At 44.0% G+C, this 17,198-nt stretch overlaps 1 protein-coding gene across 1 annotated transcript in view; it reads left to right on the top strand.

Moving 5' to 3' along the window:
- The first annotated feature begins 360 nt into the window (after positions 1–360).
- The window catches only part of KIT (KIT proto-oncogene, receptor tyrosine kinase), a 58,161-nt gene continuing 41,323 nt past the window's right edge, over positions 361–17,198 (top strand). The window contains exon 1 of the mRNA XM_067297150.1: positions 361–427. Within this exon, the coding sequence (XP_067153251.1) occupies positions 361–427 (67 nt within the window). The remainder of the gene's footprint in view (positions 428–17,198) is intronic.

Raw genomic sequence — 17,198 nt, 5'->3', positions numbered from 1 at the left:
GGGGTCAATTTTTTCGGGGGGAGGGGGAGTGCTTGGGGTTTTTTATTTTATTTTTCTCGGGAGCGAAGCAAAGGCTCCCCGCTCCGCAGCAGCGCGGCGGCCGAGCTCCTCACCTGCGCCAGCACCAGCCCGGCGCGGGGCGGCGGGCGGGGCGGGGCGCGGAGGGCGCCGCGGGGGCCGCGCAGCGCAGCGCGGCGCGGTGGGGCGGTGGCGGAGGCGGAGGCGGGGCCGGGGCCGGGGCCGGCGCGGCGGGGCCGGGCCGGGCCGGCTGTACTCCGCAGCCCTCCCGCGGGGGCTCGGGCATCTCTGCGCGCCGGGCGGTGCGAGCGGCAGCCGGGCAGGCCGGGCTCGGGGGGCGGCATGGAGAGCGCGTACCTCGCCTGGGAGCTGGCGCACGCCGTGCTGCTGCTGAGCCTCTTCCCCGCAGGTGGGAGCCGCGGGAGGGCGCGGAGCCGCGCGGGGCCGGCACACGCGCGGCCGCGCCGAGAAACTTTGGCGGCGAGCGCGAGCGGAGCCGCGGCGGGCTGCGCGGGGGCTGCGCGGAGCGGCCGCGGGCGGCCTGCGCGCCCGTGTCGGGCAGCGCGCCGGGTGCCCGGCGTGGCCCCGCTCCGCCTCCGCGGGACGCTCCGCCGGAAAAAAAACTCCTTTGTTCGCAGGCGGCGGTTATGGGGGGCTGGGAGAGGGGCCGGAAGGGCGCCCCCCCCCCCCCGGCTGCCTGGCTGGGCGGTTTTGACAATAACGTCCCCGCGTTAGGTGCGCGTTAAACAATAGGCGGGGGGCCGCCGCCAGCGGGAGCCCGGCGCCCCCCGAGGGCTGGGACCGGCGCGGGGCAGCGCGGCCGCGGGGTCGGCTGCTGCCCCGGGACCCGGCGTCGGAGCCGGGCTTGGCGCCGCCGCCGCCGCCGCTCCGCCTGGGCGCGCAGGGCGGGCTGCGCCGCTCGCGGAGCGGAGCGCGGTGCGGGGCGGGCAGTGCGCGGCTGCCCTCCGCCTACTCGATACCGGGGAGCCTCCTGCGGCCCCGCTTCACGGGGCTCGGGCTAGTGCGCAGGGCTGGCGGTTTTAAATGCGGCATCTGGGTGCAGCGTTGGAGAACTTCGAGCTTTTGGAGTCGCCCTGTCTCGGGTTGCGCTGTTTGGTGGATTAGGAAGCATTTGGGGGTCTGCAGGTGCCATAGGGAGATCGCTGTTAGTGTTTGTGGAATTGCACACAGGCAGCAATTTGGACCAGTGCACCAACATTTGAAAGTGGATAACTTGAAAGGTTATATTACTACTTTTGTCTGAGAGAAAGTTAGGCATTAAGGGAGGCAATGCACTTGCTAGGTGTTGTAACTGCTGCCACCCAGAGAGAGGAGACTTAGAGAGTGCTGCATGTGTGAGGAGACGGGAGGGCTGTGGAAGTCTGGCCATAGTTTTCTGGTGTTGGAAGCAAATAAAACAAAAAAAACCCCTAACAGTAGTGATGATTTATGATTCTTCATTGTAAGCACTTTACTTTGGCATGTGAGAGAGGGCAGTAGTTGATTTATTAACACTTTTGTTAATATTTTTGTTTAGATAACATTTTTGTTTTGCTCCCTTTTGTTTTGATAAGATCAACTAGGGTGCGATACCTGACAATTTGGACTTTCCTGTTCAGAATATCCACATGTGTGGATATATTCACACATACCAGAATATCTCCAGAATATCCAAATGCTAGTGCAGTAGTCACAGAGATACAAAATTCTCCTAACACTGTGTTGTTCCCTGAAATTTCCTAAAAAGTATATAGAAGTGATTAATATCCACCAAATGTCTTTACTTCATACATTTATTGCCCTGCATTTCAAGCTTCATCTTCCAGTTGGACTGTTGTTAAGAAAAGCTTGGGAAACGGGTCAGACTGCCAGCATCTTATGGAGGCCACCAGATGCACGCTCCAGATTACTGTGGGGGGCAAGGAGGTGTGGGGAGGTGGGAACCCTTCAATCCTTCATCTGAATCTAGGTTTGAACACTTACTTGTGGGAAATACTTCCCCTCAGTGGCACATTAGACAAACTTGTATTGACAAAAATTCGCAGTGTAGTCGCAGACATAAATGACTTGCTGTTGCAAAAGGCAGGTGTCTGTGAGTCTGTCCGTGTATCGTTTGTGTATCACACAGGTGTAGGCATGTTCAGGGCTCGCTTTGTGCTGGAGGGAGTGTCGGAAGGTGGCTTGTGTCCTGGCAGGGGCGCAGGGCACGTCGGAAACAGCAGGCCGGACAGAGCCCGCTTTGCTGTGCTGGGTTGTTCTGGAGCCAGCTTGACCCCATGTCACTTTTGGGATTGCAGCAGTACAGATGCTTGGACTGGATGATCTCCTGCAGTCCCCATTCAGACCTGTCCTGTATCTTGTTTATTCATGTACAAGTTTATATTAAGTATCTTTTTTGGCCTTTAGTCAAGAGCTTTTCCCTTTTGTTGCAAACAGGGAAGCAGGATGTGGAAAACAGAGCTTAATGTAACTTGTTGGAGAGTAACCCATTCTTCTCTTCTGTCCCCAGCCCCTTCCCGCTTTTTCTTGCATCCAGACATAAGCTTGCACTTCTCCTTCCGTTTGGGGGTTGCCTAGTCCTCCTTTGATGGAATATTCTGGAATAAGCTTTTTCTCCATGCTCTTTCCCTGTCATCCCCGAGGCTCACCCCGTCCCCTGCCCCAGTACTCCTTCAGGGTCTCTGCAGCATTTTTGCCCTGCGGTGAGGGCTGCTTGGTTTCTCAGGGAGCTGCAGGGTGATGGGAGGCTCTGCCTCTGCCCAGGGGGAGGCACGTCTGTTTTCATAATGCTGCCCGCTACCTGCCAGCTGGGAGGGAGGAAGATCGAAGGAGGAAGATTGAACTTGATAACGATTCTGATTGCTGTCACTGAGTCGATTGAACTTGATAATGATTCCGATTGCTGTCACTGAGTCACTTTCTTGACCCCTCCAACCACGTGAATATAGTGCCCTCCGTCCTCCCGTTTGTTGTGTTGGGCCTCCTTGGTCGGCTGGTTCCTGTTGTCTCCCTCGTCTTTTTCCTCCCTCCCCTGCAGCCGTGTGGATTCTCCTGCACATAAATGTGGCCCAAGGCCACTGCCAGGAGCAGAATGGAAATGTCAAAGATTGTTCAATATTTGACTCTTTTCCTTCCGTTACAACTGGGAAGCTTTTCTGAGCGAGTGCGTAAGTGATTTTTCTTCAGGCTTTATAATAAAGAATGTGATAAATTTGGCAAGGAGTGAGAATCACATTTGCATCCAGCTTAAGTACTGTTCATAGAGACTGGAGGCATTTGCATGTGCTCTTTTTTCAACAGAGAGCCTCTCTCATTGACAGATTAGCCCAGCTGTAATACTGTTAGGTTACGCTGGCTCGCCATGGGCTTTTCATTTCATTTCGGCATTCTCGGAGAGCTGTTGTTGGTTGTTGAAACAATAACGCTTCTTTGCAGGTGCACAGATTGAGCGCAGGATCTTGAATCACCTCGCGTAGGGACACACTACAGGACACAGGTGGAATCAACACGGATATATCTTAACCACATGTCAATACGAGCCAGTGGCAAAGGCTAGGGCAGGAGTCACATCCGAGTTGGTGTTTCTCATCATACAACTTGTCCTTTTCTCTCTCTCTGATCTGATATTAGAGATGCTAATGACACCTCTGGTTTTCTTTGCATTTCATGCTGCTGTATTATTAATGATAATTCTTTGTTAGTGAAAGCCATTCAAAAGAATTTAAGGGAAGTCCATAATTGTCAGACTAAATACCAAACATTATGTATTTGTATTTTGAAGGAAAGTTTCTTTCTAGCCTGAACTTACAGTAAACACTGGAGGAGTCTGAAGGTAAGGAATAACAAATTCTGGACAAAGCAAGAACAACAGAGCATCAAAGAGTTTTAACAACGTATATGCTTATCTGCAGTACATGACAGCCAATCTAATCTGATACTGATCTTGTAAAAGAGAGACAGTAATTGCTCAAGGTTAAGCTACTTTTCAGCTGTCTTTTTCTCTCTGTCCATGAAGCTAAATACCATTACAGAGATCAACTGTGGCACGTTGTCTTGCTGTGTGTGTTACACATGCATTATTTTACAGATGTTGTTTTCTTTTTCTTTTAATGTAATACAAACATCTTCCAGGATTTTGACTCATTTCCTTAAGTCTCTTTCAGCTGTTTAAAGAATGGCTGGAGGAAATGAGATCTAATATCCTAATGCATTACATTTACTGTAAGTACCTTCTCACTTTAAGTGAAAACATTTGCTTTTTTGTAATTTGTGAATGTCCTTCTGAATCTTCCTCTGCACAAGAAATAACCTGCTTTTATTTCTGTCCATCAGAAACTCAGGTCCCCTGTCTTGAGTCTCTTCAGTTTTAGTAGGACTTTAGGTGTTCATTGTAACCTTACATAAAAAAGGAGATCTCATGCTAAAGGCCAAGCATATTAGAAAGTGGTGACCCAAATTTCAGTGTGTTATATGTTTTGGACATTTATTAAAGAAAAATTGAAGAGAATGCACATACAAATTATTAGGAGTTGATATCAAGAGTTTTTTTAAAATTATTATTACTCTTCAATATTACTTTACTCTAGAAGTATTGCACTTTGCTTTTTAAATGATTTTTAGGAAACTAGAAGGGATTTTCCAAAAGGTGCATGACCTTCTATAACAGTGAAACCTGCAAACAGTCATAAATGAACATAATTTTACACATGTGAGTAGTTTCATTGGCTTGTTGCCAAGCATAATGGCAACTGAAGTACATTGTTTGTCCACTGGCCAAGATTGCTGCAGTTAGTGATAAAAGCGTAAGAGGAGTGTAAACATCTGTATTTGAAGAGAGAATGCCACTCATATTTTCTAGGTTATACCAATTAGAAAGCACAGTAAATGTTAATCTCTTAGTGGATTTGCTATTGGGGATTATATTGGTTTATTCTAAGAACATAGGTTTTCAGATATACCTTTAAATGGATTTTTAATTTTCTTTTTAATGTCACAGTTGGTCATGTTACCTTTTACAGTGAACAGGCATGTAAATAATAGAAAAGTTGCTATTGCTGCTAACATGCTGTGCAGCTCTGTGCTGCTCTCTACATATCAGTCCTGGAGATTGTAACTAAAATGAAGCATTATTTAGTAACGTGATCAGCTATATGGTTCTGTGGTAGGGTTTTGGCAACATTAAGTGTCTATGATTTTAAATGTCATCGGACAGCTGAGTTCATAATCATGTAACGTAATTATTAAATATCTGATACTGAGAAGAATTCACTAGTCAACTAGGCACTGACAGTTGTAGAGCCAAGTGATAATGAGGATACACGGGCTGATTTAAGCTAAGAAGAGAGACATCTCATTTGTTTTTATAAAACAGTGGAAGGGAAGTTTGAAAGTCAGACAGATGCATCCCAGGTATTAAGTTCCTTAGAAGCCTGACAAATGCCAGGTTAGTCCTACTTCTCCTTTTTTTCCCCCTGTTCTACTTGTGCTAGGTGAACATGCTCCTCGTGACATGGAGTGGACTTTTAAAGAAAAGCTTTGTGCAAAAGCCACATCGGAAAAAGAAATCCTGCTGGGTGGTTCTGCAAGAAACCTCACAAATATCCTCCTGTCATTCAGAACCTGTCATTGGATGTTTTAGAGGGGGAAAAAGAGCTGAATGAACTCTAAAATAGTTTAAGTATTTGCATAGATAGACCATTCAGAAATAATTAACTGCATTCCTGCTGGACAGTGTCATGAGATTAAAAACTTGCACTTGGCTCTCTTAATCTGTTTTTTGTTCAGAAGTTAATGGGTGCACCGACATCACACGTTGAAGCTTGGAGGAGTGGAAACATGCTTCTTTGCTGAATGAAATCTGACTTTCTCCAACGTTTGCCTGGTTCCAGCAGCTGGGTCTCTGAGAAACAGAGCAAACGTTAGGAAGCTCCCACAGAACTGTGAGAGTAAGCCTAGAGAAGACCTTCAAAGGTCATCTAGTCACCTAGTCCCTGACAGGGTCAGACATAGCAGACTTTCCCAGGTTTATTTTTGTTTAACCTGTTCTAAAACAGACTTATGATATTCTACCACCCATTTTTTTAGTTAATTATTAAAGTTCAAAAGTTGCTTCTGACAGCTAAGCTAATCTCCCTTGCTGTTGCTTAATTCCATTCTTTTTTGCCCTCCTCTGGGGGATAGAGTGAACAGGTGATCACCATCCTCTTTATAACAGCATTTTGCATATTGACAGCTAACACCACATCTTTGACTTCTCTTTTTTGTGCTGAACAAAAAACACGCTAGACAGTTGTTTCAGTCTTTTCTCCTGGTGCATCTTTTGTAATTCTTCCTCCTCGTTCTTCTCATCTCTCACCAGCTTGTTTGCATTTCCCCCCACATATGATGTATAAAATTGACACCTGACTCCAGATGAGAAGCTTAGTGCTGCCAGATTTAACAAAATAGGTGCCTCCCTGTGTAGTGTAACTCAGTTTGATTCAAAGTGTTTTAAATCCGATTTTAATCATGATTTAAATCAGCCAACAGTAAGCCTCTTTTTGACTATTTTGCATTTGTACTTAATGATTTTGTAAAGAAAGATTTAACCTCCTTTATTACCATTGAGATAGAGGTTTTAATTAAATATAGCCTTTCCACTTAGTGTTATACTTAGTTTGATTAATCACTGTGCATGTATTTAAGCAATTATGTAGCTTATTATATATACACTTATTCTGATTCTTCATGTGTTTGTTTTAGTATGAAAATAGAAAGTGTTGACAGTTCTTATGTATTGGATAATTAATTTTTTACTTATGGTTTGCATCGATTAAAGTGAAGGAAGCTGGAATTCTGAAGTGTTCTGTTAGATAAATAGCACCACATAGAAGGCAGCCAATTCAGAAGAAAAAACTTACTGAGAAATATCTTGAAATAAAGAATTAATGTCTGAAAGGCCTATCTATAGTCAAAACTAGTGGTATCTAATCACCATGCTGCAAAAATTTTAGAGCTAGTAGATCTCACCCTCTTTTATCAAGTTTTTATTCTTAGAATGAAAAAGGAAAGAAACATTCATGTTTTTCAACTCCTGATCAGTATCTCTTCTTTGAATGGACTAGTTACTTAATTGAATTGTACTGAATGAACTGAAATGAAGAAGGTATTTTCTCTGCACCTGCTAGGAGACTCCAGATGGCAAAGGCTGGTTTATTGCTGCAGCACAGCCTGAACAGAAGTGCTCAGCTCCTGACTTCCATGAATTTAGTTGTTTGATTATCTTTAAAATGCTGGCAGCAAATGTTCTGCTTGAGTGATATTTTGCATTTAAATTTTTAATGATTACATGAGGTGTAAGCTTTAATTTATGTTATTGTATTTTCAAATTTAATTTTGAATATTTTTATTTTTAAAAAGGAAAATGTGCTCCATTTTTACTTTTAATGTAATCTTAAATTAAATGTGCATTTTATGTGCTATACTTACCTGCCATGGTTCTGTTCATAAGTCTGAGAACTGTAGATGTTCTTTTGCACTAGCACCATATTGTTGACACATTCAGTCTCTGCTACTTGGTGACTGCCAAATTCTTTACTTTTGCTGCCGAACTCTTTGTTTGCTATTTTATATAGCATGGAAGTGCTTTCTATGCCTGGATGAGCATAGCTTTTTACCTTTGAAAAGAAATTGTGTTATCTTTGACAAAATAAAAGCTTCCTCCCTGAAGTGGTTCATTGTAACACAAGCGGTTGAAATTTCCTATTCCATAGCATGTCTGACTTCCAGCTATTATACATAAAATTGCTGACTTTGCAATAATGCTTATATCATCCTACCTATATAGGGTTTGGGGTATGCAGCACGGTAAAAGAGGTCAAACTGAAGGAGCAGAAGTACACTCTGTGTTTCTGGTCTCCTCCTGTCAAGTAGATATCATCATATAAGATGCTGCAGTGGGACTCCCTGCTTAAGCAGGCATTCAGCCTGCGCTCACAGCTGGATGCCCTCTCTTGTCCATCCATGAATCTCTCCTGGGGTAATAAGAATAACTTTTTCAGTAAGCTGCTACCTAAGTATGTACCATGTATATGCAATTCATGATAGGGCTGTGGTAGAAACTAGGAAATAAAGTACAGTTTGCAAGCAAAATATATAAATGGCTCCTTGGGACTTCTGCTGACGCTGGAGAGAAGTTAAATGGCAGGTTACGTATCTCCTTTTAAGATACATGCAGAAATACGGATTGTCAGAAACACATGCAAACTTCTGTCTTCAAGGCGCATCCAAGACAGAGCTTTTCACCGATCTCGCTGGGTGTTGACGTGACTACATGGGACTAGCTTTGTTCACCCTGGGAGTCTGAAGAACCTGCCCATGAATCTTTCCTAGTTACAGTATTGGAGAAATATCTTTGCGTGTAGTTTCAGAAAATATGTCTCCATTAAAAACACATTTATTAGATTTGTTACTCTCTATAAGACTTAATGCTTCTACAAGAATTTTGTAACATTCTAATTAGCAGCAAACCTTGTGCAGTATTTGGACAATGCAAATCTAACTTACTGCAGGCTAATTAAAATTGACTAAATGGATAATATTAATTTATATGGGCAAATATGGAAATACTCAAAAACTTAATGCCATGTGGGTGCATTACATGTGATTGCAATGACTTTTATTTCAGTAATAGAGCTATGTAAATGCCTTAGCTGCCTTATTACTAGAACCTTATTACCAAATTCTCATGAATCCGTCAGTCCTTTCAGTGAGGGAGAAAGAATACAAAGTAATATGTATATAAAAGATAACTGTACCTTCTTCCAAAGTTTGGTGAATGTGTTTATTATCTTAATCTCAAAGTCTTATTTATTGCTGTAAACTTCTAGGAAAAAATACTGAACTAAATATCTAGAGAAAGTAAAAGCACTGCTCCTCTTTGTGGTATTTAATGTGGTCCATCATAAGAGCAATGATAACATAATTATGCAATTATTGGTATATTTTTCCCCCTGGAGGCCTTATGTAGATGATTACCAGTGCACCTTTTAATGAAATTGCTACTATTTGATAAAATTGCTGCCAAGATTTGAAATAATTATAATTTGCATTGCCAAAAGTCTTACATCTCTTTCCTCAGTTGAGCCTTTTTCAAACAGACATTAGTTCAGATGGCAAAACGATTCACTTTTCTCCAGTTTTCTCATTTATCTTTATTAAAACTACCTTTTTACTGAATTTCAGAAAACATACTTTCAAGCCCATGTTAATCATTACAAGGAACATTCTTTTAAAATGGAAGTGAAAAGATACTGCACTTTTTAATGTAAATGTCGCCAAAGAGAAGTGAGAAGGAAAAGCCATTAAAGCAATAGGCAAGATGAATGACAGCTGAATTTGAATATACTATGCATTAGCACACTTTTTCATCCCTTTAAATTGTTCTCTATATTTGCTTTATATTTTGTTTATGTATGTGTGCAACAGCTGCAAAAACTAGTTGTGGGAACAACTGGTTAATAAGCAATTTTTGGAAATTTGAAGCAAAAAGGAAATAATTCTGCAGGAGTAAGGATCACTCTAAAAGACTTATAAGATCTCAAAGCTGACAAGTATTGTAGCAGCAGTTACTCTGTGAAAATACTGCATATAGGCATGTATATGCATACATATTTTTCCGTACTGTGTATTTTTCTTTGAATAAGAATTAGCAGTTACTGTTTGAAGCTCAGACCATATTTTAGTTTAAAAAAAAACACCTCTTTTAGATCAGTCATGCTTTGGGTCTTGTTTTGTTCATTAACACATTGCTTGTAAATTCCTTCTGTGGTGGTAAGTTTTGGTAGAAGAAACCATAATGTATCAACATGCTGTAATATAATGAGTTGTGCATCTGGAATATGTTGCTGCTTGTAGTGCTTTGTAGTCTATATAATGCTCTTTCAAAAAAAAAAAAAAAAAAGACCCAAAACCATGACTTCCCAGAAAAAGAAGATTCAGAAAAATATCATATCCAACCAAGGAAAAAAGCATGGATTTTAATCCTGTTATGATTGTTTAGTATGTCAATCAGAAAGGACAAGCTTCTTGGTAGGCAGACTGTTCGTGTGGCTTGAGTTTCCTCGCTCCAGCAAGGAAAAACAAAGCAGCTTGGGGAAAAGGAGTGTAGGTCTTCTCTCTCTGGAAGTTACAGCTACTTCCTCCAGCGTTTTCCCCTGAGTAAAGGACATCTACCTGAGTTTTGCACTAACACGTAAAGCCAGCTCTGACATACTTGTTTTACAGGTCATATGCAGAATCTTGTCTGTTAAGTCTGCCTGTGAAATCAGCCAAGTATTATTAGAGAATTGCTGCAGCCAGACCTGCTGGCTTCCACCCACAAATAGGGGATCATCCAGGGTGCTCATGCTTCTTGTCCTGCCTAAAAAATCCTGTGAATGTTTCTCTTAGAGGGTGGGATTTGCTGGGGACTAGCAAACTGGCTGGATTTGTGTTCCTGCCTAGGTCTGTGTTGCCACCTGGCTCAGATGCTGACTGTTTCTGCTTAACCACTCTCATTTGGAAGGGTGCATAACCCCTCTTCAGGTGTCTCCTCAGCAGTGTTAGTTATCTGAGCCATTTTGTCCTTTGGACTTCTTGATATAGCTCCCAGCAAGAATGCATGTTGTTCCCTGTTTTCTCTGGAAAGGGCAAGTATCAAGTGCTTATTACTTGTCTTGTGGCGTGCCCTCCCAGGGCATGAGCTGCTTAGTGAGGCAGGTCTGTGTAAGAGCACTCCATAACTGTGGAGTTGAAATCTTCACGTGGAATGTCACCACCAGCGGGGTGGCGCGGCAGGGGTGTCCCACAGCCGCAGCACAGCTCCAGCTGTCTCTGTGGTTCCTCATGCTCAGGCCTCCACAGAAGACAAACCCTTTGTTCCAGGCTCCTTCCACTTCCTCTCTTGAGTTTGCTATGGGTGGAAGCAGACTGGCTCCACACTTGCTCTTTGTGTTGAGAGATACCTGTTTCTCCTTATGGAAGAGGTAGATTTGGCTGCTGCCTTTGAGCAGTGGGCTAGTGAGCCTGCGCCTGCTGCTGTCCCTGTTGCGCTTGCCTTCCTAAGCCAGTTTGAGAGGGGGAGTTGTGTCAGGAGGCAGTGATTGCCAGCATCGCAGCTTGGTAAACATCATTTCTGCTTAGAGCCTTTGAGAATTCAAAACTTCAGCGCAAGTATTAGTACGGGAGCTTGGGAGTACTGCATTTCTGCTTGAAATACACACAATATTTAAGAGAGGCAGTTGGTCAGCAGATGGCACTGACTCTGTTAGATGAGTTAGAAAACAAAACACTCAGTTCTGCAGGGAAACCTAATCAGTTTAGCTCCCACAGTACGCGCTTGGTGACTGTTAAGTTATTTTTCAGTCTCCAAGAGGAAGTTGGGGCAGAGGGGCAGGTCAGCATTTCTATCAGCATGGAGGTATGGTTTTCATATATGCTGATCATCTGTGATGCTTGTGGATGATAATCCCATCTTTGGTCTTTTACTAAAGTGTGTCTGTGTCTTTGAGGAAGACACTAGCATGAGTGTTGGCATGGATGGTTTCTTTTGCAAAGTAAGAGGCTATACTGCTAGCCTTATTTTTCCCTTCAGCATAGCTGAAATGCTACATGATGTAGCTTTCAAATCAGATTATTTAAAATTGACAGTTGCCATTGCTAAACTTTTCATCTAGCATAAGGGAGAGTGTCTGTTCAGCGAAGTGGAACAAAGCAAGTAAGCGTTATGATAGCATCTCTCCTTTGAAAAATCTGGGAGATTATGTACATCAAAGCAAATTAAAATTGCCTCAGTGTGGCTAAAATGTGAGGTTTACACTTTATTTGTTTCCTTGGGGCATAAAATGGGAGGACAAAGAAAATCTAATTGAAAAGGTCTTAAATTCAGCTTTAGTCATAACATATGTCAAGTGCATGGTGGCTGTAACAAGAGACAAGAGTTTGTAAGGGAAGGTAATATTCTTCAATTAGACCAACTAACACTACAAAGAAAAACAGGCAGGCTTCTGGCTACAGCTTCTGCATTTGTGTAAAAGAAGCAGCTTTTGCTTCTGCTCTTTTTTCAAACCTGCAGGAGACGTGTCTGTAAACATGTTCATTTTTTTCAGCAGTACTGAGTATGCTAAAAGAGGATATTACCTCCCTGCAAGCCATGCCTTGCTGATATTCCTAGTCCATTGCATCTACAGCAGTACCACTACTTTAACTGATAAAGCATATCTCTTGTTTCTGCTCTCTTATGTTGTTATAGATGAGAAACTGAAAAATGTGGTGAGTAAGGTCTGTGTGATATCCCTTGAAATGAAGTCAGTGCCCAGAATGAATGGGGACTGAAACTAAAGCAGTCTCTCTGGTTGCATCCAGTCACCACAACCTTAACACGAAAGTCACAGATATTTTGTCCTGTGAAGTTTAGCTCCTAAGTGCATTCATCATGGAAAAACATCAACTGGTTCAGTGCTCATAAATTCAGGACTGATAATTTGGAAATGATGGTCAGGGGATTGCTTTCGTTGAATAGGATTAGTACAGTTTCTGTGGGGGCTATTGATCACTATCAAGGTCATGGAGAAAAACAGGAGAAAGAGGCTCATAGGCAAATGCCGTGCTCTTCGAGGGCAGCCCAGCAGCACGCTGCACTGGGAGAAGGGAATTACTCTTGTTGGGTAGTGATGAACTTGCTGGCAGATCACTGCTGGTCCCCTGGGCTTGGCAGAGAAAGGGGCATCGGGAGGCCAGGTGCAGTGGTAATCTTCATACCTCTGTCCAGGCTTGTCTTTTGGTTCTGCACTGGAGGTGGAGCTGCTTTTTAGGGTAGCCCTTGAAGGCCTTGGGACAAGGGAAGCGGCTGCTTTTAGTATGCTGGCAGTGCTGGTGGTGTAGCTGCCTCTGGTTTCCTTGGTGTCTGGGAGTTTTTGACGGGGGTTAGGTGTTGGAGGCAGGAAGCCCTCGCCACCGCACTGCATTGGGACAGGCAGCCAGTGGGCACACGGCCACCATGCAGCCCCGGAGTGTCCCATGGTCTGTGCCGCACCGGTCCAGTGCATCAGTGGAAGGGCAGGGTGTCCACGCCTGTATGCCGGGCTCTTCAAGCAGAAAGAGAGCGTGCTGGTAGGGAAAGAAATAGGGGTCTTCACAACAAGGTGTTTCCACACGGTGGCTGTACTGTGAAGCTGAACTGTGCCCCTTTCTTGGTAGGTGTTTGGGATAAGTTTGACATGGAAGGGGGCTGGATAAGGCATAGCTTTAAGTCATCTCTGAAACTAATCTGTTGTATTATCACCAGCTTCTTGTTCCTTTTAATATTTAGCTAAGAGTTGAAAAAGGAAACAGCCACAGAGGTACTAAGCCATTGGCCTAAGGTTGTGCAGGAAATCTGTGGCAGGACGGGGAACAAAAGCCACATCACTTGACTCTTCATCTTATTCAATGGCAGTGCCATGTCCTTTGTTTGCTTGGCAGCTGGAGACAAACTCCAGTTGCTTATGAGCATAATGTGGATTTGCACCTGACATGCTTTTCCCTGCTTCGGCAGTGTTGTGGCTGAGGCGGACCAGGATTCCACAGAAAATGTTTTTTTTTCCAGGATGGTGTGCTCTTCAGCCAAAGCTTGTTTGTTTGCATATCCCCTTATTGTTACAAGAACATTCTACTGTCCTTAATCATATCCCTGCAATCTGACCTGCATTTCCTATCAGTATTATCTAGAGCTGCTTCATTTTCTAATTCCTTCAGCCCTGTTTTCCAGATGTTCCTTCTGCTGCAGAAGTCACCACTGCTGTACTCCCCCTCTTTCCTCCCTCTCCCTCTGTTTTTAGGGTTTAGGAAGCTGCTTGCAATATATTCATATATTCTGCTTGTTTTTTCAGTTACAGCTTTTCAGAGCAGCTTTGTTCGCAAGTGATCCCAGCAATGTAGTGTTTAACTAAAATTCAGTACATTACAAGAAGAAAGTAGGGTAGTGGAAGTGACTGTTTTCAGCTATGGGACACAAACTTAGAATATCCAATATGGGGCTTGGATTGTCCAATTCCGAATTTTGCATAGTATTTTATGGGCATTATTGATTATTAAATATTTGCCATTATTGCCGTATTTTATTAGCATATGATTACCTGCTGTTTGCACTTGAGGGCAACCCCGGAGGGCAATCCAGACCCCCAGTGTGGTATTCTGGCTATGTGACATCTGGGGAGGGTCTGATGTTTCGCGATGGGACTTGCAGCTTGCCTCAGCCTGCAGTGGGATCAGCTCCCCCAGTTAGCCAGCGGGAGTCGTGGAGACAGAGGGTTGATTTCCTATCTTCCTGTCCTGTCCTGTGATCGGGTGGGCTTCCCTGAGGTTGGGGCGCTCAGCTAAATAATGAGGTTGTGGTCCACCTCCTTTTCCAGGGTGTGAGGAGGTAGAGGGAGGAGGCATGCTCAGTGTGGGTCAAGATACAGAGTAGGGATGCAAACCCACACCTGGAGAGATCTTCAGTTGAGGTAGAGCAGTGGATTCCTCCATCCTGGTGCCAAGATAGCGTACAGTCCCATTGGTGACAGTAGTGAAGTCGTGGCCATCCCTCTTAACCATCCCCTGCCAGCAGACCTGATTCCCAAATTATTACCTTTACTATTATAGTTACGATTTTTTTGTTTATAATTTTGTTATGGGAGTGTGCAAGACCAATAGCAGACCGGCAGAAACCCCGTTGCACCTCAGGTGCTGTACAAATGGAACAGTCTCTGATGTGATGTGTTAGCAATCTGAGAAAAGATCAAGACATAGCAGATGGACATGTGCTGCTGGGGATTAGTAGACTGGATTACAAACTGTTGGTAAAAATCTCAGATTTACATTACTTAATTATTCTCCCCAAAACATATATACAATGTTATTCCCATCTTTCTAAGCACCATTTACTGTTTTAATTCTCCTTTTTAAAAGATAGGAGATATTTAAGTGCAAAATACTAAACACATCTGATAGTCCTTGCTTTTACCTCCTGTTATTCTTACACTGCCATATTCCCTTCCCTTGAAGATGCATTGTTTTCAGGTGTCAGACAAACTTTAGGTTGTGGGAATCCTTTGCACAAGGCATTAATTCAGTTTGTGAATTTTTGTGCAGAGAACTTGGAATCTGCTTTAAAAAGTTACAAAATTTGAGCTGCTGACCTGAATGGCTGTGATGCAGTGCTAGGGAAAAGAGTAGGTAAAAATCAAAAACATGGCATAAAAATATGGGTTTTTTTAATCTTTCCTGGGGTTCTGGATTGCTCTCTGGGGTTGCCCTCAAGGGCGAACAGCAGGTAATCATATGCTAATAAAATAAGACAATAATGGCAAATATTTAATAATCAATAATGCAAAAAATTGCCCATAAAATATTACATAAAACTCTGAATTGGACAATCTTAGGATGCTTGCTTATAGGTGCAGTCACGTGAGTTTGTATAGAGGATTAGTGGATCTCATGTGGAAAATTTCTGGTAGTGCTGGAAAAATGACTGCCTTTTTGATTGGACACTGATAAATACATTTTAATCAGAGGAAGATGATGTGAAAACGGGCACTCCCTCCAAAATCCAGACCAAAACCAAAGTAATTAGACTCTGTAGGTGTGACCATCCTTGCTTCTTACTCTGTTGCCGTTGGATTTGTCAGGAAGAGCAGCAGTTACCTGACCTGGCCTTAATCCACTATGTACCATAAGAACAACTAAAGCTGCAGGATAAGTGAATTAAGTCTGGAATTTAATCTTGTCCCAGCTAATTATCAGATTGTTTTGCTTGAATGTCTGTTATTATCCCTGTGGGTAGGGAAATTCAGCCTCTGAAAGGAACCCCTGTATGTGTTTTTCAATGCAAGTAGTATCATTTTTTTGTGAAGTATTTTCTCCACACGCATATGGTCATTATACATCAAGCCCACCTGTGCAATACTGTATTACATGTTAGAGTGGCATGAGATGAGGGTTACTTGTAGGAACAAGGAACTGCTCTTTGGAACGGGGAGAATTTCTTGCTGCTGCACGTCTTCAGCATTTGTGTGCATCACAGTAACGTGTATATCAGACAGATCTACACTACATTTTGTATGTTGCTATGATTTTAATCTATGGAAAAGAAGACAGTGACATCCTGCTGGTGTGCCCATTAACAGATCCAGATGTGGCAAATTTCACACTGAGAAAATGTGATGGCAAACCCCTCCCCAAGAACATGACGTTCATTCCCAATCCCCAGAAAGGCATCATTATAAAGAACGTACAGAGGTCGTTCAAGGGGTGCTACCAGTGCTTGGCAAAGCAGAACGGAGTGGAGAAGATTTCGGAACATATTTTCCTGAACGTGAGGCCAGGTAACACCTGACAGTCACCACCGGGTAGACGGGCGTGGCTTTTGAGCAAAGGAAGGTGATGGCAGGTGCTGTGAACAGATGGTTCGTGTTGTGTCCTGCCCTAGCACTGCTGTCCCTGGGGAGGCTGGAGCTGATGATGTCCTGTGGGGGCCTTTGGATTCTTCTCCTCCTAAAGGGCAGCTCTGTTTCCAAACCAGGGGAGTGCTTTGTGGCATCTGTGGCCGTTTGGGGATGTGCGGGGGAGAGCGGTGGGATTAGGAAGCTTGTGGTGGACAAGTGGCGTGGGAGAGCAGGTTGTCCCCTGAGACTTGTGCCGTGGCCGTGTTGGGCAGGGTCGGCCATGATCGCTTTTGTTTCCCATCCATGGGGACTTTGAGGCGTTCCTTTCCCCATGTAAGAAATGCAGATTGCGCTGTTAGACCCTGAGGAGAAAGCCATGCTCCTGCAGTTTGGAGAGGTTTGTGCAGCCAAGGCTGTAGATTTGGGTGCCTGGCTCTCGTGTCCGTTGCCCAAGAGTGCCAGCAGGAGGAAGTGATGACGGGCATTAAGGAAGAGAGATTTGGCCGAGAGGCAGAGCGTGGGGGAGCACGAGGCCCCTTGTTTGCCTTGGTCTTGCTGGGTGAAGACAGCTGCAACAGCAAGCATGTGGCCAGGTATGATGAGGAGGGCGTTGCCGGTCGGGCTGCCAAACGTACCGCTTACCTCTGCCCCGTCCCTTTGCTTGGTGGAGCTTGTTGTCGAGACCTCAGATTTGACCTTGTGGTCCCTGTGCCCTAGGGCAGGGTGGTGAGTGGGTTTGGGAAGGAGAAGCAGCCCAAC

Source organism: Apteryx mantelli, chromosome 5 (genome assembly GCF_036417845.1).
Source record: "Apteryx mantelli isolate bAptMan1 chromosome 5, bAptMan1.hap1, whole genome shotgun sequence".
Classification (NCBI taxonomy): Eukaryota; Metazoa; Chordata; class Aves; order Apterygiformes; family Apterygidae; genus Apteryx; species Apteryx mantelli.
Note: the sequence above shows the minus strand (reverse complement) of the source record. Positions and strands in the feature narration are given on the sequence as shown.